This window comes from Ictidomys tridecemlineatus, chromosome 5 (assembly GCF_052094955.1).
Source record: "Ictidomys tridecemlineatus isolate mIctTri1 chromosome 5, mIctTri1.hap1, whole genome shotgun sequence".
NCBI classification, from domain to species: Eukaryota; Metazoa; Chordata; class Mammalia; order Rodentia; family Sciuridae; genus Ictidomys; species Ictidomys tridecemlineatus.
Window position 1 is genome coordinate 39,359,635 of NC_135481.1, and position 25,828 is coordinate 39,385,462.

Consider the following 25,828-nt stretch of genomic DNA (forward strand, 5'->3'; position numbering starts at 1 on the left):
GATCATACATACAAAAAAAATAAGTGGCAGGGGACTAGAGATACAATTCAGTGGTAGAGTACTTTAGGTCTAGCATGCCCAAAGCCTTGGGCTTGATTCTCCACACCATAAAACGATAACAACAAAAACAGAAAATGGCATAACTACATAGAAATGTATGTAGTTTGGGCTGGAATTCAGAGGACAAGAAACAAGTTTTTGAATTAGATTTTGGAGATGGGAGAAGATTATTTATTCACATAGAGTTTTAAGGTGCTTAAGGATATTGTTGCACTGAAGTTCAGTAAGAAGACAGAAATTATATAATCTAAAACTCAAATAGGTTAAAGATGTTCTTAGCCAAAATGATTATAAGGTACTTGAGGGCAAAACCTGTATCATTTCTTTATTTTTTTCCCCTGATGATAAGCAGAGTATATGGCATGAAGTAGGTGCTCAAAAAATATTTGATGAATTTAACTGAATTTGGGAATTAGTTACATAATTATTAAAGCAGATGAAAACATTAGAGGAGAGAATATAAAAGGGATGACAAAATCTAAATTCCACACAAGGGGTTAGAGAAAAAGAAGCCATCAGAGGAATTAAAAGGAATAGCCCGGAGAAAACAATAGGGTTAAGGTAGTGCAATATCATAGAGGTTAAGATAGATGAAAGATTCAGGAAGAAATGAACAATCATCAGCAGCAAAAGCTGAAACAAGTCAGATGGTTAAGGGCCAAGAGTAACCAAATTTGATGATTATGTGGAATTTTGAGATCTCTGAGAAAGCAGATTAAGGAAAGCAAAATTAACAAGTGAAGATTATGAGAAGCCAAACTGAAAGGTTAAGACAGTTTTCTTTCTTTTGGTGGTACTTGGGATTGAACCCGGGAACACTCTACTACTGAACTACGTCCCTAGCCCTGTTTATTTTGAGGTAGGGTCTTGCTAAATTGCCTAGATTGGCCTCCAACTTGTGATCCTCCTCCAGAGTCACTGATACTATAGATACTCGCCACTGCACCTAGGTAATTTTCTTGTTGTGTATGCTGCTACGGATCAAAGATAGGGCCTTGCAATTGCTAGCAAGTGTTCTACCACTAAGCTACATCCCCACCAATTTTCAAATGAGATGGACTTATCTATTAAAAAATTCAAAATTATAGTCTAGATTTTTTTTTTTTTAAATGTTTTTTTTTTTTTAAAGAGAGAGTGAGACAGAGAGAGAGAGAGAATTTTAACATTTATTTATTTTTTCTTAATTCTCGGCGGACACAACATCTTTGTTGGTATGTGGTGCTGCTGAGGATCGAACCCAGGCCGCACGCATGCTAGGCGAGCGCGCTACCGCTTGAGCCACATCCCAGCCCCTATAGTCTAGATTATTAAGAGTTTTCCACAGGGACTCATCTTGGGTATCTCTTGTTGACCGTGTTACGGATGACCATAGTAAAGGAGTTTTAATTTACTTTAATCTAAGGTTTCAAGGAGCTAATACGTGTCGGCATAATAAGGCAAACCAGGTTGGGGATGTAGCTCAGTTGGTAGAGTGCTTGCCTTGCATGCACAAGGCCCTGGATTTCATCCACAGTGCCACCCCACACACACAAAAAGACAAACCATCTCTATTGTAGGAAAGCATTAAATATGATTTCGGAAAAGTATTCATTACAATTCTGGGATGACTCTATAGAGTGCTACCACTAAGTTAAACTCCAAACCCGTAGAAAAGTATTTAAAATACTTTACCTATTTCCACTTCAGACAGACAATTATTGATCTTCTTGAGTATGTTATCCATCTCATCTATCCTTATCTGAAGTTTCTCCCTCTCATTCTAAACACAAAATATTATAATTGTAAAGTTAAACTTCCAAACAAAACATTATAAATAGTTTAAGTTGTTGACATAACTGTTACGTTTTGATCATAAATGGGTAAATCTTAAAATGGCCAAACCTTCAATCTGGACTTAAAAATAAATGAAATTTTAAAAGGAGATAAATACAAATTAATTTGTATTCTCTTTTACTTATTTATTTATTTAGCTGCTAGAGATTAAAGTTAAGGTGCTTTGGCACTGAGGTACGTTCCCCAGCCTTTTTTGAGACAGAGTCTAACTTGCTAGCCTCAAACTTGTAATCCTTCTGCCTCAGTCTCCTAAGTAACTGGAATTATAGGCATACCCCATGGAGCTTGGCTGTATTTTCCTTTATTCAAGTATTTGTATATGTGTTTCATGGAATATGGGATATTAATGTTACTTTGAAAAAAAAATGTTCTTTTAAAATTTTTTCTATGGTCAAATAAGGGAAAAACTGATCCATGACATCATTTTTATTTTTAGACTTTAAAATTTATATTTCTCTAAGATTACATTGTATGCAATATTTTTCATATTTATTTGCCAATGAGAGGATAATCATTTTGAAAATGCTATTTTGAGCTTCATGGACACACATATACAACTGGGTACGAAGGTGAAGAAGACAAAACTATAGTCTATGTACTATACTTTCCATTTTATAGTCTTTAGCAATGGGAGACCTAAATCCTGTATATATTTTATTCCAATGTGTAATAACAATATCTGAGATATAAGCCTATATTAGTAATACTTTCCAGTTACTGAAGATAACAAGACTTGTCACTTTTGACTGAGCCTGCTCTCTTAAGAACAGTTGTTTTCACTCAAATTTCATTCACATATCTCCTAAGGAACATTCTTCATATTCCACACCACTAGAAAGTACTTTTATTTTTTCCTTTGTGGTACACTGGGAATTGAACCCAGGGGTAATTTACCACAAGCTACATCCCCAGCTCTTTTCTACTTTTTTAATTTTGTGACAGGTCTTGCTAAATTGCCAAGGCTAGTCTAGAACTTATTATCCTCCTGCCTCAGCCTCCCAAACCGCTAGGATTACAGCCATGCACCACCATGCCCAACAAGTAATTTTAATAGTTTTTTTTTTTTTTTAAATGCTGTTAATTGTCTCAAATTACCTGGGCTGACTGCACCAGCTTGCTGTACAGAGTCACTTTTCCTTGGTGAGTGAAGACTTTAGTTACCTTGGTAACACATGATTTTATTTTGTTAACGTAAAATCCAAAGGTCTTCAGCTGTATGGGAGAGTTAAGGAGTACAATGCACTAAAACAAACCAGTCAGAAAAGGTAACTGATCCAGAAGTTCATTCAGCTGCCACATGCTAGGCTTTGCCTGATCTAGATTCTGATTCCTAAAACAGGACACTGATCATTTGGAAATTTAAATCCATATAGCTGCTTAAAAAAGGAACCAAATATTTTAGTTTTGATTGCTGCCTGTAATTTATTTAGTCACATTAAAAATCAGAAAATGACAGGTTCACTTTCAACATTAGCATACACATGAAATGGGTCATTTGTTATTTAACCAATTAAAGTTGAACTTTTCTTCATTTAAATATAAGTAAGTGAAAGGCAAACAAGGAAACTTCAAATACATTTCACATATTAAATTAATCATCATAGGTGGGTTTTTTTTGGTACTGAGGCACTTTACCAGTGAGCTACATCCCCAACCTCTTTTTTTAAATCTTAAGACAGGTTCTCACTAAGTTACTTAGGGTCTTGCTAAATTGCTGAGGCTGACCTTGAACTTTTGATCCTCTTGCCTCAGTCTCCTGAGCCATTGGGTTTATAAGTGTGCACCACTGCATCTAGTGATTATTACATCTAGTGATTATTATGAGTTTGAAAAGATTATACATCGCTGGGCATGGTGACACATGCCTGTAATCCCAGCAACTTGGGAGGCTGAGACAGAAGGATCATGATTTCAAAGCCAGCTACAGCAACTTAGCAAGGCCCTAAGCAATTTAGTGAGACCCTGTTTTGACCCTGTTTCAAAAAATAAAAAGGGCTGGGAATGTGGCTCAGGGGTTAAGTGCCTCTGGATTCAATCCCCAGTACCCCAAAAGAGAGAAAAGATTACATATTAACAATTACTTGTATATAATTAAACAAGACCTTGGTAGCATATTACATCACCAATTATCAAATAACAATTATTTCACAATAATCACTGTTTAAAGTGTCTGCACTGATTCCCACTTAGAAAGAGACCAGAGTACCTCTTCATCAGAGGAGTGTCTCATTTTTTCCCACAAGTTCCTATTGACATCAGTCAACAGTTTATCTTGGGTCAATGAAGAAACCTTTAGTCTGAAAGACAGAAAAATTCATTTAGCACAGGATTCAGAAGTCATTTTAATTGAAATAGCTCAGATCTATCATGCTTAAATTTAAATCTTTATGTTTATTGCTACATAAAAAAAGGGGGGAAATCACTCAAAAAAAGGGCCAGTCTGATTATTATTTAACACTTGAAGAGCAGTTCAAGAATGCATAAATCAGAAAAATTTCACACACAAAAATTCTTATTTCAATGTATCAACTTGTTCCCCAGTGAAATCATGTTGCTTATATTCTTAAAGCTTGTCAAAGTATAATTACTATGAAGTTATAGTCACTAAAAGTTCCTACTTCAGCTCAAAGTTATATCTTACTTTTATGAAAGAATAGCATTTATAAAAATAGTAAAGATATTATATGTCAATATATATTGGTTTCTTGTTGGTAGGTGAAGGAAATAAATTTCTACTGAAGTAAGATTTCATATGCAGGCATGTAAGTGCAAAATTAAACAGCAAAGCATATCTAAATTTATTGCCAACTGAGTGCAATATCCTATTACATTCTTTAAACATGAATCTAAGAAATTCTTATCATTGGGGCTGAGATTGTGGCTCAGAGGAAAAGTGCTTGTCTAGCACACATGAGGCACTGGGTTCAATTCTTAGCAGCACATAAAAATAAGATAAATGTATTATGTCCACCTACAACTAAAAAATAAATGTTAAAAAAAAAAAAAAGAGGGGCTGGGGATATAGCTCAGTTGGTAGAGCACTTGCCTTGCATGCACAAGGCCCTGGGTTCAATCCCCAGCACCACATTAAAAAAAAGAAAGAAATTCTTATAATTTATTTGGTGATGAACCCCAGTACTTAGTATAGTCCCAAGCACACAGTAGGTGCTCAAGAAGTATTTGTTGAATGAACAAAGCAGAATCAGGCAAATCTGATGTACTATCAATGAATAGTATCATAAATTTTTACTTTTAAAACTACATAATTTTTTTTTTTTCTGGTACCAGGGATTGCACTATCTCCAGCCCTTTTTTTAAATTTGTATTTATTTAGAGACAGGGTCTCACTGAGTGCTTAGGGCTTCACTAAGTTGCTGAGACTGGCCTTGAACTTGCAAGCCTCTGCCTCAGCCTCCTATGCCACTGGAATTATAGGCATGCACTACTGACCCTGGCACAAAGCTACATAATACCTAAAGATTATTTTATTTCTTTTCTATTTGTTAGTTTAGATCAAATTTGATTGAGTAGTCCTTAATAATTATAGCAAACATACATTATTTTGAATTGTCAATTCTAATTTGCCTGAGGAAACCCGGATATATCTAATTTGTAAATCAGTGTGTAAAAAACCAAAGCATGCCAGGCGTGGTGGGGCACACCTATAATGCCAGGGACTTGGGAGGCTGAGGCCGGAGGATTGCAAGTTTCAGGCTAACCTCAGCAACTCAGTGAGACCCTCAGCAACTTAGGAAGACCCTGTTTCAAATAAAAAATAAAAAAGGCTAGAATGTAGCTGAGTGGCAAAGTGCCCCTTGGTTCAATCCCCAGAATCAAAAACAAACAAAAAAAGCACTGTAATTTAACTGTATTCTATATACAAATCAAGAACCATTGTGATAAAATTAGAAACCCAAAGGCAAACTTGATTTTTAGGCACTACATATACATCTTCTTTTGAAGATTTCTATTGCAATGAATTCATGATATCATAACCTAATAATTACTGTTTATTTCTATGGAGGACTTACTTTGTGGTAAAAATAGTATGAAAGCATTTCACATATACTATAAATGTTCATTTATATTCATTTTGACCTGCTAAGTAGGTATTATTATCCCTACTTTATGGATGTGGAAATGAAGAAATGTGGAAATGACTTGCCCAAGGTTACACAGCTAGCAACTTAGCCAGGACTGAATTTATTTATTTATTTTTTGGTACTGAAGATTGAACTCAGGGGTACTCAACCACTGAGCCACATCCCCAGCCCTATTTTGTATTTTATTTAGAGACAGGGTCTCATTGAGTTGCTTAGTGCCTCGATGTTGCTGAAGTTGGCTTTGAACTGGCAAATCTCCTATCTCAGCCTCCTAAGCTGCTTGGATTACAGGCCTGCACCACCACGTCCAGCCAGGACTGAATTGTGTTTTAGGTCAAAGCCAAACTTCTGTACTCATGTTAATGCCATTAATTTTTTTCCATGCCACTGTTATTCTAATCAAAACTTTGCCACATATACTACTTGCTTGTTAAATAAAGACAAAACCCACGTAGAGAAAAATTTAAACTTTCTTACTCTTCTATCTTTTGGTGAAGAATTTCACAATCCTCTCTATAAATCTGTATCTTGGGTCCATAAACATACTGTCTTAATATCAGGTCTTCTGGAGTAGGCGATGTGTTTGTAGTAAACTGGAAAATAAATAAATAAATAAATTACTTCCTTAGAACTGGTATCCTGAGGATCAAACTGTTATGTGGTATGCTCATATATTGCTGATGGGATTGCAAACTGGTACAACTATTATGGAAAGCAGTGTGGATATTTCTGAGAAAACTTGGAATGGAACAACCATTTGACCTAGTCATCCTACTCTTTTTGATTCCCATTGTTCTTGGACAGTGTTCAAAGTTTACACTCAAAGGACTTAAAAATCAGCATACTGCAATGATGCAGCCACCCCAATATTTATAGCAGCTCAATTCACAATCGCTAAACTATGGAACCAACCTAGGTGTCCTTCAACAGATGAATGGATAAAGAAAACTGTAGTATATATAAAGGAATATTACTCAGCCTTAAAGAAGAATGAAATTATGGCTTTTGTTGGTAAATGGATGGAACTGGAGAATATTAAGCTAAATGAAATAAGCCAGTCTCAAAGAACCAAAGGCCAAATGTTTTTTCTGATATGCAGGTGCTAATTCACAATAAGATATGTGGGGGGGGGTTGGGAGAAATAGAGGTATTTTGGACTAGACAGAGGGAAGTGAAGGGAGGCAGGGCATAGGGGTAGGAATGATAGTAGAATGAATCAGATATTATTACCCTATGTGCATACATGATTACATGACCTGTGTAACTCTAAATCATGTACAACCAGACAAATGAGAAGTTATATACTCCATTTATATATGATGTGTCAAAATTCATTCTACTATCATGTATAACTAATTAGAATTAAAAAAAATTGCACGGGGAGCAGAAATCCCCACCAGAAACAATCAAAAATCACAAAAAAAATTGGTCCCTAAAAGATATTTAAATTCACTTGTAGTAAGTAGAAGGCAAATGAAAGTTGTTGAGACACCATTTCTTATTTATCAGATGGGTAAAAATTCAAAAGCTTGATAGGATCTATTAGTGATGCTATGGGGAAATGGCCTCATATATTGCTGGTAATGCGAAATGCCATCTTTACTTATTTATTTTTAAGTTTTAGGTAGACACAATATCTTTATTTTACATTTATGTGGTGCTGAAGATAGAACCCAGCGCCCCGTACATGCCAGGCGAGCACTCCACCACTGAGCCACAACCCCAGCCCCTGAAATCTTTTTGGAAAGATAACAACATTTCATGTCTATATCCTTTGGAAAAATAAATAAATAAATAAAAAGGGCTTAGGATGTACCTAAGTGGTAAAGTGGTCAATCTCTAGTACCCCCCCAAAACCCCAAAACAACAAAAAATCTTTATTTTTAGACTCTTTTGTATAACAGACAGCCAAGTTTTTAATTTCCTGCTAAGTTATGCTTTATGTCCAATAGATTTGGCATTAGATATTCTCTGTTATTTGCTTTCTAAACAGTTTTTATTTCTTCTTTGATCAAAGAGTGTTTCATTATTTGCAGTGCTAGGGATCAAACTCAGGGCCTTGTGTATGCCATGCAAGTACTCTACCACTGGGATACACCCCTAATCTAAGTGTGTTTCTTTCCTTTCTTCCCCCGCCCTCCCCACTTTTTTTTTTTTTTTTTTTTGGTACTAGGGATTGAACCCAGGAGTACTTTATGAGCCCTTTCTATTTTTCATTTTGAGATAGGGTCTCACTAAGTTGCTGAGGCTGACTTCGAACTTGCGATCCTTTTGCCTCAGTTAGTCACTGGGATTACAAGTGTGCACTAGTAATGTGTTTCTTAACTTCTAGGAAGCTGAGAATATTTTAGTCCTTTTAATCTAATTTTAATGGATTAAGATCCAACACTGTGGTCTATAAAACCTCCATTGTTTTTAATTTGTTAGATTTCTTTGTGGCAAAGGATACACTGATTTTGTAAATGTTTGCCAGACTTGGGGCCACATCCCCAGCCCTATTTTATATTTTATTTAGAGACAGGGTTTTACTGAGTTGCTTAGCCCCTCACCATTGCTGAGGCTGGCTTTGAACTCGTGATCCTCCCGTCTCAGCCTCCCAAGCCACTGGGATTACAGGTGTGCACCTCCACACTTGACTTAGAAAAACTTTCTTTAAAACAGAATAAAATTAATGCTTCCTTTTTTTCCTTTTCAGTAAATACTTGCTGGGCTGGGGATGTGGCTTAAGCGGTAGCACGCTCGCCTGGCATGCGTGCGGCCCGGGTTTGATCCTCAGCACCACATACAAAGATGTTGTGTCTGCCGATAACTAAAAAATAAATATTAAAAAAATTCTCTCTCTCCTCACTCTCTCTTTAAAAAAAAAAAAAGTAAATACTTGCTTTTATGCAGTTCAGTAAAAAAAGAAAAAAATATTTTATATGTATATAAATTTATTTATTTTAAATGATACAATTATTTTGCCAGGAAATTGTACTTACTTTGGCTGGGAGATTGCTCTTCCGGGGTTTTTGTATTAAGATGTGGACCTGAAGAAGTATAAAAAACTCCCTTATTGTTATTCTTCCATCTTTGAGTTTCTGAGAAAAGAAAAAAATTTGCAAGGTCACCTCATTTGATTCTACTTTGAAAATATTCATGAAATTATCCATATTAAGCAGGCTATCCTCAAGCAGATATCTGCGATTATCTAAGATTCTTATTGAATAACCTGAAAGAATAAGAATGGAATTTACAGAAACCAAAACATATGTATTAAATCTTCATTTCTATTTGTCTGCGTGTTTTTCCCCTCCAAAACTGACAGTGAAACTAATTCTCTAAGTTATATGCTAATGATATTTCGAAATGAAGCAGTTGAGAAGTAATAAGGATTAGATAAAGTCATGAAGCTGTGGCCTCCATGAGTGCATTAGTAGCTTAATGAGAGGAAAAGAGGAACACATTAGTGAGCTTGCTCTGTCTGGCCATGTAATGTCCTGAACTACCTTAGGACTCTTCAGAGTCCCCACTAGCAAGAAGGCCTTCTTCACTAAATGCTGAGCTGATACCAGGGTCATGCTTTTCCAGGCTTACAGAACCATGAGCTAAACAAACCTCTTTATAAATTACCCAGTCTTGGGTTGGGGATGTAGCTCAGTGGGAGTATGCCTGAGCACAAAAAAAAAATATAATAAAATGAAAAATAAACTATCCAGCCTGTAGTATTCAATTATAGCAGCAAAAAGTAGACTAAAAATATTGCCTGTAATTAACTGCCATGTTGAGACCAGAAGTGAGAAAACAAGTCTTCCGTACATTTGAAATCTTAGAATTTTTTTAAAAAGACAAGAAAATCAGTACATTACAAATGAAAAATATTTTTAACATACCTCTCTCAAGCTCTCTTCACAAATAGTGTCTCGGAGAAACCGTGATTCCATTTGATTACTGCGGTATGCTAGAAGTAAAGCAGCTTCATGTGATAAACAGGTCAAATCTAAATTGTGAACTTATTTTTGTTATCTTTCAGATTTGTTTTCATGATCTTGAAGCCATCCATTGTGATGTTTCTGAGAAGGCAGTCATTTAGCATGGCAAATATGTTATAGTTTTAAGGCTTCATTCACTGTTTCCCCAATAGTTATAAGCCTCTGAAGGAAAACTCTATTCCTCTATAGCATAGCAATTCTTGATTCACTAAAATAACTAAGAATTAAAAGTAAACTAAATATTATTTGACTTTTACACTTTATAAACTTTATAATGCTGAAAAGACATATGCAACATTCAAATATTTCCTAAATGAAATAGATTTATAATTAGTCCAGGATGCATTTGACTGTTATTAATTTAGCCTTCATAAAGATCTTACTACTGAAATCCAGGGAGGTCCCATCAGCCTTGATTGAATCCAGAGAGCTGCTGCAACTAGATGGGGTTCTGCTCAGGCTTTTTATCAACACACTGTTAACATTTTTATCTATATCCCCTTCATTATGATGATCAAAAATCTGAAATTATGAATTAAGAAACATCATCAGAATAGTTATGACATTATACTTATAATGATTAAGTGATGAACACTAAAACCACTACTTAAAATTTACCTATAATGGGCTGGGATGTAGCTCAGTGGCAAAGCGTCTGCCTTGCATTCGCAAAGCCCTGGGTTCGACCCCCAGTTCCAAAAAAGACAAAAAAAAAAGAACCCCACCAAAAAAAAAATAAGATTAAAAAATTGGGCTGGGGATGTGGCTCAAGCGGTAGCGCGCTTGCCTGGCATGTGTGTGGCCCGGGTTCGATCCTCAGCACCACATACCAACAAAGATGTTGTGTCTGCCGAGAACTAGAAAATAAATATTAAAAATTCTCTCTCTCTCTTTAAAAAAAAAAATTCGTATAATTACCTACATAAAATTACCTATAATTCATATGAAATATCTCAAAAAATAATTAGAATATCAGGCAATCTAAGTCTTTAGTTAAAAGTAATTTAAAAATACATGTAAATAACTTCATACATCATATTTCATAAACTGTTTCTTAGATGTTATAGCCAGAGCCTAAAAGCTACTAAATGTCAACCTATCCAATTATTCAACTACTAGCCACAAATAGCCTGGCTATATCATTGCAGAATACCAGACTGGAATATTGACTATGCATATGGCATTAGCTAGAATACAGAAAACTTAGTATCCTTCTCATCTAATAAGACCTACCCTTGACTAACATCAAATAAATTATTTGGTCCTGCTTTTTCATCATTTGACTTTACAGTATCATCTATACCTACTTACTTACATGTTTTTTTGAAGACAATATATTCCTTGCCTAAATATTAGCATGTAAACTTTTATTAGTTGTAGATGGACACAATATCTTTATTTTTATTTATTTTTTAAATAAATAAAATAAAGTGGTGTTGAGGATCGAACCACTGAGCTACAACCCCAGCCCAATAGTTTAAGCTTTTAAATCTTTTCCCCACCTATAAAACTAGATTTGAGTGATAGGTTTTGTTCCCTCTAATTATCCAAATCAATATTTCTCAACTTAAAAGTTTGACCTGGGCATTCTCCTACCCATTAAAGAAATGGACTCTCAGCTTCTATATATCTTCATTATCCAAGAAAATTCAGTCACCCTTTTCTTTTCACAGTTTAAATAGAAATGTTTTTTACTTCCTAAATATTTATAACACTGAAGACTTTTCAAATTATATTTGTGCTCCTAAGAGATTCTCACATACAAAACAACACTGATAAATTACCAGCGGTAACAAAATTCTTAATTATACAGTTTCAACACTGGTTCATTTTACTACTTTCATTTTTTGTGCTATTTGTCACTATAAATTATGTTAAAGTCTAGCTGACAGTTAATCTTGAAGATTTTATAAAGAACATTTTTCCAGACCTATAACTAAATACATTTTAAGACTAAAATTAAAACTCAAGAACACCCACAAATTAAAAAAAAGAAATCCAAGTCTTACTGACATTCCTCAGTTCAAGACAGAGCTTACCTCCTGATCTTGAGTAGTATCACTAAGCTCAATATCATATTTTATGATTTTTTTCTCCTTCTGCACATCATTATCTTCTTGCACCCAGGTTCTTTTTTGATTATTGCAGGTTTCTTCCATTTTATTTTCAGATGGTAAAATCTCCTTTTGGTATGTCTCAATCAAAGACTTCTCCTCAATTTCTATGCTAATAGTGTCTGAGGAATTAATCTCACCAGGACATATAGGGAGATTTTCCTCATTTATATATTCAGATGGACTTAAGTTCAGGTTAGCTGCAACAGACCCAATGTCTGAATCTTTTCTGGAGACTTGCTGAATTTCTAAGTGATTTATATCAGTTGTATCTGCTGGAATCTGCTCCAGGTCATCAATACCAGTGACACTACAATTTCTCTTATTTGGCAATCTAGGCAAAAAGATTCCCAAAGAACACCTCCTCATTTTATCTTTAACAACTGTCTTCAATGGTACAGAGGTAGTGTCAGCTTCATTTTGAAAATTTTTATTTTCTTCATCCCAATTATCTTTAGCATTGGTGGAGACAATGTTAATATTATATATTTCTGTAGGTTGCACTTCACTCACATTATCATGTGCCTTACCTCCTAATTTAAGTAGTTCTTCTTGAGGAGGTAGTGTAGGAACAGTTTGAGAATCTAAAAACTCTTCAGTTTTTCCATTTAAATTATTCATATTTGGTTTGATACTACTAATACATGGAACATTAGAAGTAATTATATGATCTGATGCATTTCTAGCATTGGTATGAGTCTGAATGATTTGTGTAGCCAAGTTTGAGTTACTGTGAAAATCTACAGCTGTATTATATTGTGCTGTTTGATTATTTTCTTGTATTTCCTTTTTACAGGCTATAGCAAATTGTTTCTCATTATTGAGTATTTTAGATCCATTTTCATATGTGGGTGAAGAATTTTCTATAATAAAATTTAAGCTCTTATTTCCACTTTTAGACAGTATTGCTTCAGATTTACTAACAATATTCTGTCTGTTTTGAGTTAATGGAAGTTGTTGGGTTGAGAGATGAGGCTGAGAAGCATCACAGATATCATCAACAAAGGCCTCTATTTGATCCTTTGGAAGCTTAAAAGATACACGCTTTGAATTAAGTTTAGTTATTTCCCCCAGATTTTGATTATATACTAAAGTTTGATTAGCTGATAGATTTTGAGGCTTCTTGATCAGATCTTCATCTTTGAGCAGGGTCATGGAACAGGTTAACTGTCCTCTGGAATCAGTCCAAATAGTTTCTTTCTTCTCTAGCAAAGAAGCAGAGAAAGGCAGTCCCTTAGAGTCCAAGTAATATTTACTGGCTAAATCATCTGCATAAGCAAGATCATTTTGCACTGGGCAATTGTTGGCTTTCTCTTTATTAAGTAAGAATGTAATATTAGAGGAAATATCATTAGGTAAACAGGCAGACTTATCGAGGGACCCACAAACAGCAGCTATAGGACTACTTATAAAATCCACATTTCTTCTGTCTGTACTATTTAAGTGACAGCTTTCAATTTCGGCCTTTTCCAATGTACAGGCCTGATCTACAGCGTTCTCCATGACCTCCTCATCCATAGCTGTTTTACAGAATTTGATTTCCATTTCACTATGATTCCCAGAAAATGTATTAGTAGGATTAAGGGGTATCGTATGTTTTTTTTGCTTAGGGTGAAGAACGATTTTGTTTTCTATAGCTAACACTTGTTTATTAGTGGTTTCTTGAACATAATTATCATCCTTAGGAATTCCAAATTTAGGGTACCCTTGAAGCATTTTCTCTGTGGCCTGACAATCAATGAAAACAGTATGGGACTTGGTGACTTCTAGGTCATTATAATTATCTACAAACATTACAGTTTTGTCCACAGGCCTAGTAATTTCATCAGGTAAGACAGTTTTACAATCTGAGACCGTTGGGTGACTTGCAGTGATCTCCATGTCATCATGCCCACATGAATACAAAATAGTTTTAGATGTTCCTGTCAAAGGCACCAAATTAAAGTCTTCTTTGTCTTCCAGAGCACTTTTATTATTCTTTTCCACTATGCAACTCTGGGTAATATTCCCCTCATTTTTATCATTTTCTGAAAATGCAATGGTCTTGTCATTTTTGAGCATAAGGCTTTTTCTTCTCTGACTTTTACCTGATAAATATTCATTCACAAATCCAGCCTTTTCCACATTGTTGATATTTTCCCGAGTGGTTAATTTAGATACTTCCATGCTATCATCAGCTTTAACTGCTACACCTTTCTCTATAGGACCAACATTAGACCATTTCTTCAGTCCTGTTAGCTGACTGCCTTTTGCTGTTGGATTATCACTTTCATTGTTTTCCAAAAAGAAAACCTTGTCTTCTTCACCAGAAGATGCCACTTCTGATTTTTGTAGGCTTTTCCTTTTAGCTAATTCAAAGGTAGATGTGTCTGGAAGTCCAGTTCTCTCCTGTGCTTGGTAGTCAATGAAAACAGTGTGAGATTTTGTCATTTCTAGTTCATCATGATTATCTACAAACATTACAGTTTTATCCACTGGCCCACTAGTTTTTTCACTTGCTAAGTGAGTTTTACAGCCTAAGACAGTTGTATGACTTCCAGTGATTTCCATGTCATCCTGGCCACAAGCATACAAAATAGTTTTAGAAGTTCCTGCCAAATGGGAGTCATTTTTGTCTAATAAAGGTCTATGGTTTAATTCTACTGTGTAACTCTTGGTGATATCCATATCATTCTCGTCACCCTCTGAAAATACAATAGTCTTATCAATTTTTAGTCCACCAAAACTTTTCCTTTCATGAATATTGACATTTTGCTTTTCCATCAGAAATCCAGGTTTTTGTACGGCTTTGTCATCTAATACATTCCTCTTGTTAGGTATAAATAAACCAGTTTTTTCTACAGGACTTTTATCACATTTTTCAACTTCTGTAGCAACTTGTCTGTTTACTGTTGTGAGCCGGCCGGCTCTGTATTTTAAATTAGTCTCACTAAGTTCTTGTACTTCAGAAGGGCCAAATCCAGTGACAACAGTATGGCTCTTGGTTAGATCCATAGTTTGGTCCTCTTCTGCACGAACAGTCATCTTCTCATGAGAAGAGTTAGGTGTGGGATCATCTAAATTTTTCTTCGATGACTCAGGAAGTTTAGAATTCTGGCCTAGTATAGAATTCACTAGATGACTACTCTCAGAAATATCATAATTTTTCACAACAGATTGTTCTTCTGTTGCAAATAATGGCTTTGAGGTAGAAAACAAAGATTGCTCACTTAAAACTGTATGTCTGTTATTTCCTAGAAGTACTTGTTTATCAAGAACTGCACCAGAGTAGACTATATTATGGTTTATTGCTGTGTTCTGATTATAATCAGTTGATGGAAGAGGATCTTTATTAAGACGGGGCAAAAAGTTCACACTTCGATGTTTTTCTTTGCTCTGGATATCAGTTACGATGTTTTTAGATATGTTTGGTTGTGGAGATGGTGTAATATTTTTTATCTTTTTTTCCCATTCATCCAAAGGGCTTTTACTTTGAGAATGAGATTTACTAGTATTGTTTGTTATTAGAGTATAAGATGCAAGAGGAGCAGGACTTCCTAAATTACTTGTGTGACTTTCAGTCAAATCCACAACTTTACCTGCTAAAAGTTCAGTCTTTTTGTCAGTTAATGAAATAGATATATGCTCTTTTGAGCTCTGTTGTAATCTTTCCTTAAATATATGAGCAACTGAGCTACAACTTAAATTCATTTTCTCATCTTCTGACACAATTATAGGATTTTGGAGCATCAATTTTTTCTCAGATATTGATGTAGCTGCTACCTGAACATCTGACTCCTCTTGTTTAAAAATCTGATTATCTATTGCAACTGTGTGACTCTTGGTAATGTCCATGCTATCTTCTCCTGAATAAATACTTTTCTCTATAAGAAAAGGGATACCATCTGGACTGGGACACATTTTAGAATTACCATCATGCTTCAGCAAATTTTCCTCCTCTCTCAAACTTGACAGACACTTGGTTAGTTCCATGGCATCATTACAACTAGAATAAAAAACTGTCTTATAACCTTGAATATCTGGAGTATAACATATAGAGTCTGGAGTCGCTGTCAACGTTCTGGTATCTTGATTAGAAGTCTGTGTGACTGTTTGAGTTTCTGACTCTATGATATGACTTCTGGTAATATGTATTTTGTCTTGAGGGTTTAAGGAAGAGTCTTGAACACTAGCATTAATTTTATTTTGAAAGAATGTTTCCTTTCCTGGAACTTTAGTTTTAACATCCAGCTTGACATTCTGAGTTTGATTTTCTTTTTCAGACAAATTATCTGCTGAGGGTAAAATCTGTACAGTGCGATTAACTGTCAAGTCCATATAGTCATCATGATAAATTGTAATATCACCTTCAAATTCCCTTAAGTTGGCCTCACCAGTGGTGGGAACCAGAGTCTCAATATTCGCTGTATGACACTGGGTAAAATTCATACTCTCATCTTGTTCTTGGAATATTCTAGTCATATTATTACTATTTTCATCAACATTAAAAGCTACTTGCATTTGATGTGTAGAAGAGGCAGTATTTGATTCTTTGGAATAAATAAGTATCTCAGAATTTTCTTTATCAGGCCCTGTAGAAGGACAAGCACTATATTTTCCTCTTTTCAATCTTTTTATAAAATCACTGGAATTTTTTTTTTTTTCTGAAGAAGTGTTTTGATCCATTGATAATTTTTCATTTTTTATTCTTGAATCCTCAGCATTGTGCTTTAAGTTTGTCAGAAAGGATCTGGTTTCTATCTTGGTGGACTTTTCACTTTTGGTACGATCTAAAAGGCCTTTGGAAATCATCACAGTATGACTTGCTGTAAGGTCCATCTGGTTTTCATCTGAAAAGATGACTGTCTGGTCACCTGCATGCTTCCTTTCATGGTTGTGTTCTGTAAATGGAAACTATAAAAAAATAAAAAAATAAGACCAAACCAAAATAAAATTTTATAAAAGTAATTTATAACATGTTCTATATAAACAATTCTCAGTGATGGTTTCATGACACTGGTGTACTTATCAATGGTGTGGTATGTTGCACAACATTTGCTATTAAATTTTTTTCTAAAATTGGAATAATTTACATTTTAATGTTTCAAAAAATTAAAAATTCAAAGTTAGCTGGGCAAAGTGACACACACCTATAATCCTGGTGACTCAGGAGGCTGAGGGAGGAGGATTTCAAGTTTGAGGCCAGCCTCAGCAACTTAGCAAGGCCCTAAATAACTTAGCAAGATTGTCTCAAGGGCTGGGGATGTGGCTCAAGCGGTAGCGCGCTCGCCTGGCATGCGTGCGGCCCAGGTTCGATCCTCAGCACCACATACAAACAAAGATGTTGTGTCCGCCAATAACTAAAAGAAATAAATATTTAAAAAAAAAAAAAAAAAAAAAAGATTGTCTCAAAACAAAAAATTTTAAAAAAAGGGGAATGGGGATGTAGCATAGTGGGAAAGTGACATTGGGTGGTTAACTACCTAGTACCTGGATGAAATACCTAGTACCCCACCCCCCAAATTTTTTTTTAGGGTTAATTACACAACCTTTAAAATGACTGAAAATTGGCTCACGCCTGTAATCCCAGCAGCTCTGAGACAGTTTAAAGCTAGCCTCAGCAACTTAACGAGGACATAAGCAACTCGGTGAGACCCTGTTTCAAAATAATAAAGGGCTGGGGATGTGGCTCAGTGCCCCTGGGTTCAATCCCTAGTATCAAAAAAAAAGGCAATGATTTAACTATTTTTATTAATGCCAAGATGGGAAGTTTTCCCAGTCTATGTTTTCATCTTGTTAAGTCATCCCTCAATCATTCCATTACCATTATTTGTTTGTGTGTATGTTTTAACTATGGAGATTAAAATATGACATTACTTGGATGAATTCCTACCTCTTTTTGTTGCATCTGGATCTGAATGGGAGCACAAAGCAAGGTGTTCATTCCTATTGAGAAAAAAAGAAAACATTATAGTCAGAAAAAATATATTATTAACAGCAGACATATTTTCCTTTTCTTAGCTCCTTCATTAGTGACAAGTATTTATCAATTATAAGCTCTTCATAAAGACTTATAAATTAAATTTCATTATAACTTTTATCTTTTTTTATGGCAGTGCTATAAACTGAAGGTTTCATATATGCTAGGCAAGTGCTCTACTATTGAGTTACACTTGTGGCTCCTAATTGTTTTCTTTTTTGACAAATACAGAATTATTGTATTCTTTGAACAAAATGTTTTTAGAATGTGGTGATGACTTTACTAAAAGGTGGAAAACTTAAAACTATTATTTTACTTCTCTGTTAAAAGAAACAGATTACTGAGAAAGGGTAAGATTTGAAGAGTCTTTTATTCAATGTTAAGGCATTGAAATGTTCTCATGACAGATATCCATTTGATAAAAGAAATTTATTATAAAATACAACACATTTTATAAAATATACATTTTAGAAAAGTAACAAAAAATATAAGGAAGAGTCAAGAGAAAATGAATCACTGAGAAAACTACTGCAAATAATTCAGATGTAACAAGTAAGTGTTTATGTGTTAGGGTAAAAGTGAAAATGGGAAAGAAAAATTAGATTCAAGACATTTAGAACTGAAATATAAAGATTTAGGTATCAAACTGGACTCTGGAAATAAATACTGAAAAAGTTGTTATACTACACTAAAAAATACATTTATGCATCATGTATGTTTATGGAAACCTTTAGTGCATATGATGGAGTAATTATAGGCCTTTTAGTAAAAGCCTTATTTCTATCAGGACTCCATTCATTTATTCAACAATTATTGATTTAGACCTACCATGTGCAAAAAAACTCTCAATTATCTGTAAGGCACAAAGGAGAACAAGAAAAAATGTCTATACTTGAAGAGCTAGTAGTTTTATTTTTTTTCTAAGTATGTTTTTAGTTATTGATGGACCTTTATATTTTTTATTTATTTATATGTAGTGTTGAGAATTGAACCCAGTGCCTCACACATGCTAGGTAAGTGCTCTACCACTGAGCTACAATCCCAGCCCAAAGAGCTAGTAGTTTAATATCTTAAAATCCACGATAAATACCTAAAATACAATGTGATAAATTCTAAAAAGGACTGAAAAATAAAAGCAGAGAACTTAGTGGCTCACGCCATGATTTTGTTAAAAAAGGCTTGATTTGAACCAGTACTACTGGAAATATAGTGCCAGTCTATGAACTGCTTATTACCAATTCATGATGAGATAAGGAGCTTACAGCAAATGCAAGCCATATTAGAATTCCTTCATCAAGAAGGTCCTACAGCTAGACACAGTGGCCCATGCCTGTAAACCCAGGGTTCAGGAGGTTGAGGCAGGAGGATCCCAAGTTCAAAGCCAATCTCAGTAACTAGTGAAGCCCTAAACAACTTAGGGAGACCTTATCTCAAAATAAAAAAATAAAAAGGACTGGGGATGTGGCTCAGTGGTTAAGCAACCTTGGGTCAATCCCTGGTACAAAAAAGCCTTACTAAGAAAAAAATGTTTAGCTGAACAGTGACTTAATACCACATATAATTTACATTGTGGTACAAATTCCTTTTCTGTTGTAGACAATTTGTAGACTGGCTACTTTGAATATCACTGAGGTTAAGCTATGTGAAAAGCTAAGTGAAAAATTAAGAAGACTGATAGGTAAATCAGAGTAGGAATAGCACTTAGATAGAGGAAACAGCATTTTTTAAGTGCATAGGGGACGGAAAAAAAGTCCATATAAGGAACTGCAAATAATCCATCAATGGGCTAGAGCACAAGTTACCTACAAAGGGAGGACATAAGGTTGGAAAAGACAAGACAAGACAAATTATAAAGGACTTTCTAAGGGCTGAGGATAAGCTCAGTTGGTAGAGTGCTTGTTTCAAGGCTCTGGGTTCAATTCCCAACACCACAAACAAACAAAAAAAAAGGACTTTCTAAGTCAGGGCTAAGGATATGGGTTTTATCTTGTAAGTAAAAAAGTTATCACTGAACCGTTTTAAGCTGTAAGTTAACTTAATAATATTTAGAAATATGTCGATGCCTATAATTACACATGCCTATAATTACAGCTATGTGGGAGGCTGAAGCAAGAGGATCAAAAGTTCAAGGTCAGCCTGGGCAATTTAGCAAGACCCTATCTCAAAATAAATTTTATAAAGGGCTAGAGAGGGCTGGGGTTGTGGCTCAGTGATAGAGCACTTGCATGCAGCTAGCATGCATGAGGCATTGGATTTGATCCCCAGCACCACATAAAAAAACTAAATAAACAAAATAAAGGTATTGTGTCCATCTACAAATAAAAAAAAAAAAAAAAAAAAGGAGGGGCTGGGGCAGGATGTAGCTCAGAGGTAAAATGTTCCTGGGTTCAATGCCATGTCATGGGAATGGGGCCACCCCACTGCAGGGCAGGAAGGTGGTTAAATATAATAGTTAAATATAATGTTATAGAAAATAACAAAGACTTAAATTAAAGAAAAATAAGAGAAAAGTGCCAGATTGGCAAGATACTTAGGAGGCAGAACTTACAAAGTAGGGACTCTACTGAATATGGGAAATGAAGGAAGAGTTCAGAATGATTCCTAACTTCAGTGAATGGCTGAGTGAGCAGGAGTTCAGGAAAGGAAAAACAGGAGGAATAGCATGTTTGAGAGAAATCATAGCATATTTATGAAATTTTAAATTAAAAAATCTGTGAAAAGAACAAAGTTCTCCTTATATTTTTTCCATGTTTCTTGTAAATATTACTTACCAAGAAATTTGGATTAAGAGAAAGGTAAATTACAAGAAAAGTATTCTGGTCATACTCACCAGCAATCTCACAATAATTATCTTCTGAATTCTTATTCCTAAAAATCAAAAGGCATTTTTGTAAGCTATTCCCCAATTACCAAGAATCCAAACAGTTAAAAGATTAGGCAAGGTGAAGGGTTTTCATAGGGTAACTAGCAGAAAATTACAGGTCTTTTAAAAAATGACTTATCTAATAGTGGCTGAAAAAAATTACAAGATAATTAAAAGACTTAATGGTTTGGTAAATGGTCTTAATGGTTTGTTGAATCAAGAATACTATTAAAATATGCTTAATACATACTGCTTGCTTATTTAAAAATACAGAATGATCTGTAAAGCAATTCATTTTCGGGCTGGAGATGTGGCTCAAGCGGTAGCGCGCTCGCCTGGAATGCGTGCGGCCCGGGTTCGATCCTCAGCACCACATATCAACAAAGATGTTGTGTCCGCCGAGAACTAAAAAATAAATATTAAAAATTCTCTCTCTCAAAAAAAAAAAAAGCAATTCATTTTCTAAAACTTTAGCCTTAAAAATAAATTAATAAAAGGAAACAACCCAAGAGTTTGCCAATATGAAGCTGACTAAATGTTGGTTCAGACACACAATGGATTATTATACACTGAGTTTTTCTTTCTTTTTTTCAAATTTGCATCACAAATTTTTATTCCTGATGCAGGAGAAATTCCTTCCATTCCCAAAATGAATTGCATGCTGCCCTGGTGAGACTTAGAAAACTTTTAGATTTTTATGCAACAAAATGGAAATAACAAACTATTACGTGGTTCCATTTTTGTCTTTTAAAAAGCTAAAAATAAACATGTACTTTGAAATAATATAGAAAATTTCTCCAAGGACATACAAAATAATAACAGTAGTTATCTGTGACGAGTAGATCAACAAAAGATAAGAATAAATTTTACTCTTCACTTTTTGCTCTTTTGTACCTTTTGAAACTGTGAATATTATTACTTCCATTTCTTTAACAATTTATTTAAAAGTTAATAAATTATAAAACCAGTATGAATTCTCTAACAAGGTTTTCTTCTCTCTAGGCAAACAATCTTAGGAGTTTCTTCCAGAGATATTTTATGAATGTGTAAATAATACATGTTCATTGTATATATGTATACACATGAATTAATATATACACATACAAGCTTTTCTTCATCTCTCTTTTATACAAGTGGTGATATACTATGTACTGTTTTGTATGTTGTTTTCTCTCTTGAATAATAGGGCTTGGATATTTTTCTATTTACTATACAATCTTCTTTTCTCTACCTGCACAATAATCAGTTTGTGGGAGGCGGGTGTATGCTTGGAATTGAACCTAGAGGCCCTCTATCACTGAACCACGTCTCCAGCCCTTTTATGTTATTTTGAGACAGGGTCTCCCTAAGTTGCTGAGGCTGGCCTTGAACTGCAGTCTTCTTGCCTTAGCTTCAGAGCTGCTGGAATTACACCAACTGCTGGAATTACTTGCACCACCATGCTTGGCCATATTAATCAATTATATGGAAAATGTGCAGTGTATTTAAACATTCCTTATTGATGGATCTTTAGGATCTTTCTCATCTTTTGTTGTTACAATAAATGCTGCAGTATATAACCCTATTTATTCCTCATTTTAAATATTTATAACTATATTGATGACATAAATTTCCAGACACGAAATTACCGAGAAAATGGCATATGCACTTAAAATTTTGATTGATATTAACAAATTGCCTTTATAATTTATACTCTCACTAGCAATGTGTTTTTTTTTAACCTACATCCTTAACTAATTTGAAAAAAAGAAATATTTCAATACAGTCTTCATTTGTATGTGTCTTATAAGTAAATAAGCATCTTTTCATTTGTGCCAAATTAAATTTTGGAGCATTTCAGATTTTCAGATTGCGGATACTCAACCAGCAATCTCTTATGCAAATATCCCCAAATCTGAAATACTTATGGCTCCAAGCATTTTGGACAACACATACTCAACTTGTATTCCTACCACAACAAGAAAGACTAATTTAATGAAAAAAAATCTAAGACTTATTATTTAATGTTTATACTAGCTAATTAAATTAAGGGTTTATATATATATAAAAGTATAGTGTTTCATAATATATTAAAACTAAGTTGTTACAACAAACATCTTTATCAGATACAGCAATGCATATATTAAACTCTGCAAAGTATTTTATTTTTTAATTAACCTTAAGTATTCCACAAAAGGGATAAAAAATAAAAAGCAAAAGAATATTAAGGGACTTCATTTAATAGAAAAAAACAACTTTTTAAATGTAATCATAAATGTCTTACTTACTGAATACATAGAACATTTTCTCCTGCTTCTGTTTCTAAAAATAAAATAAAAATTAAAGTTGTCCAAGGATATATGATAAAACATTAGAAAACTTACATAAGTATTTTTTTTGGTATCAGGACTTGAACCAAGGGGCATTTAACCACCAAACAACATATATTTTATTTAGAGACAGGGTCTTGCTGAGTGGCTCGGGGCCTCACTAAGTAGCTGAGGCTGGCTTTGAATTTTCGATCCTCCTGCCTCAGCCTTCGTGCACCACCAAGCCCAGCTTACATAAGGATATTAACAATAATTTAAAAAGAAGTTACTATCTACCCTTCATTCTGTCCTATGACTCAAAGTACAATTTTTTTTTTACAGAGAGAGAGAGAGAGAGAGAGAGAGAGAGAGAGAGAGAGAGAGAGAGAGAAAATATTTTTTTAATATTTATTTTTTAGTTTTCGACGGACACAACATCTTTGTTTGTATGTGGTGCTGAGGATCGAATCTGGGCCACAAGCATGCCAGGAGATCACACTACCGCTTAAGCCACATCCCCAGCCCACAATTTTTTTTTAATGTTTATTTTGTTTATTTATATGTGGTGCTGAGGATTGAACCTAGGGCCTCACACCTGCTAGGTAAGTGTTCTATCACTGAGCCACAACCCCAGCCCTATACTTTGTTTTGTTTGGTTTTTTTTGAGGCAGAGTATAAAGTATTGCTAATATAAAGTATTGCTACATTCCCTGAGCTTTACTGTGAACTCCGAATCCTTCTGTTTCAGTTTCACAACTGGAATTATAGGTGAGTGCCACCATTCCCAGATTTGAGCTGTATTTTTTAAACAATAAGACAATATATTATATTGATTATCTGGTTAGATAGTCACAGTAAAATTTTAAAGAAAACAGATTAGCAGAGACTGCAACAATATATTTACCTATAATTTCTGACTTTCTCACTGTTTTCATATGAGACACTGTTTGGAAGACCCTAGAAGAGAAAATAAAAATTACTAAAAATCTTTGATTTTTAATTAGAATCTATTGGTGTTCATTTATAGTTTGTTTTGAGATAGGTAAAGATAATATTTTTTGTGACTGATCCAGGGCTTTACAAATGGTAGAAAAGCATTTTACCACACAGCTATACACCCACCCCAAAAACAATACTTTGAAAAAAAGATAAAGAATACTTTGATTTGGACTTCTCTTTGCTATACCATATACTATTAATATTTCAAATGCCAAAATTAGCTTACGAGGGCTGGGGTTGTGGCTAAGTGGTAGAGAGCTTGCCTAGCATGTGTGAGGACCTGGGTTCGATCCTCAGCACCATATAAAAATAAATAAAATAAAGATATTGTGTCCAACTAAAAAATAAATATTAAAAAAATTAGCTTTTAATGCTAATTTTTAAAAAAAATTAGCATTAAATCATGCTTTTGTGTGTGTGTACTAGGACTTGAACCCAGGGGTACTTAACTACTGAGCTACAACCCCAGCCCTTTTCCAAAAAGGTTTTTTTTTTTTTTTTTTTAAGATGGACATAATATCTTTATTTATTTTTTTATGTGATGCTGAGAATCTTACCCAGTGTCTCACGTGTGCCAAGCAAAGGCTCTACCATTGAGCTATAACCCCAGGTCCTTTATTTTTATTGAGTCAAGGTCTCACTAAGCTGGTTGGGGTTAACTAAATTGCTAAGGCTGGATTTTAACTTGCAATCCTCCAGCCTCAGCCTCCTGAGCTGTTGAGATAATAGGCATATAGCACTATATGGCAAAATTATGGTTTTTTAAAAATGAACTCTCACCTAATCATTATTTGATCCCTCTCAGTAACCTAAAATACTCATTTTATTTAACAAACATTTAATAAGTATTCTCTACGTGCCTGGCACTATACTACAGTCTGGGATACAACACATGATCTAATCCTTGGCCCCAAATAACTTCCATCATAGGTAGAGAGTAAGAACAATGATTATAAACATTATTTAGCTGAATTTTGTTAACAGTTCTAATAAGAAAGCATAGACTCAGGAAGAAGGGATACCTTTACATTGGCATAATTAAGAATGACCTTCATGGAACGTTTGATATCTGTCTGATAGAAGCTGGCCAGTCCATTCTAATGCTAATTCCGCTAATATAAAATATTGTTCATTAAACTATTCTTTTTTTTTTTCTTCGGAGGTGCTGGGAATTGAAATCAGGGTTTTGTGTGTGTGAGGTAAGCACTCTACCAATTGAGCTATATCCCGAGTCCAGAAGCTATTCTTAATTAGAAATATAATTTTATTTCAATTAGAAAAATGCAATGCACAGGGGCTAGAGTTGTAGCTCAGGGATAGAGTGCTTGCCTAGCATGTGTGAGGCATTAGGTTCAATCCTCAACACCACATAAAAATAAATATAAAATGTGTCCATCTACAACAATAACAACAAAAATATTAAAAATAAATGCAATACACAGGTTGGATACAGACTTTGTCAGGCACTGTGTTATGTTTTTTTTGTTTGTTTGTCTTCTCACAGGTACCAGGGATTAAACTCAGGAACATTCAACCCCTAAGCCACAGCCCTAGACCTATTTTATATTTTATTTAGAGACAGGGTCAAAATGAGCTGCTTAGCACCTCACTTTTGCTAAGGCTAGCTTTGAGCTCATG

The 25,828-nt window shown here is 34.5% G+C and overlaps 1 protein-coding gene across 4 annotated transcripts in view; it reads right to left on the reverse strand.

The window, feature by feature from the left end:
* Knl1 (kinetochore scaffold 1) overlaps positions 1 to 25,828 on the reverse strand; it is a 57,353-nt gene that overhangs the window by 15,040 nt on the left and 16,485 nt on the right. For all 4 annotated transcript variants that reach the window (XR_013438828.1, XM_078049801.1, XM_078049800.1 and 1 more), the window contains exons 6-17: positions 24,096 to 24,148; positions 23,171 to 23,204; positions 20,871 to 20,908; positions 17,954 to 18,006; positions 12,007 to 16,974; positions 10,351 to 10,489; positions 9,869 to 9,936; positions 8,978 to 9,076; positions 6,474 to 6,589; positions 4,100 to 4,190; positions 2,989 to 3,105; positions 1,732 to 1,819 (exon numbers count right to left, since the gene is read on the reverse strand). Coding sequence is in view for 3 of the 4 variants with exons in the window: in XM_078049801.1 (XP_077905927.1) it covers positions 1,732 to 1,819; positions 2,989 to 3,105; positions 4,100 to 4,190; positions 6,474 to 6,589; positions 8,978 to 9,076; positions 9,869 to 9,936; positions 10,351 to 10,489; positions 12,007 to 16,974; positions 17,954 to 18,006; positions 20,871 to 20,908; positions 23,171 to 23,204; positions 24,096 to 24,148 (5,864 nt within the window). In the remaining variant the exon portion in view is untranslated. The remainder of the gene's footprint in view (positions 1 to 1,731; positions 1,820 to 2,988; positions 3,106 to 4,099; positions 4,191 to 6,473; positions 6,590 to 8,977; positions 9,077 to 9,868; positions 9,937 to 10,350; positions 10,490 to 12,006; positions 16,975 to 17,953; positions 18,007 to 20,870; positions 20,909 to 23,170; positions 23,205 to 24,095; positions 24,149 to 25,828) is intronic.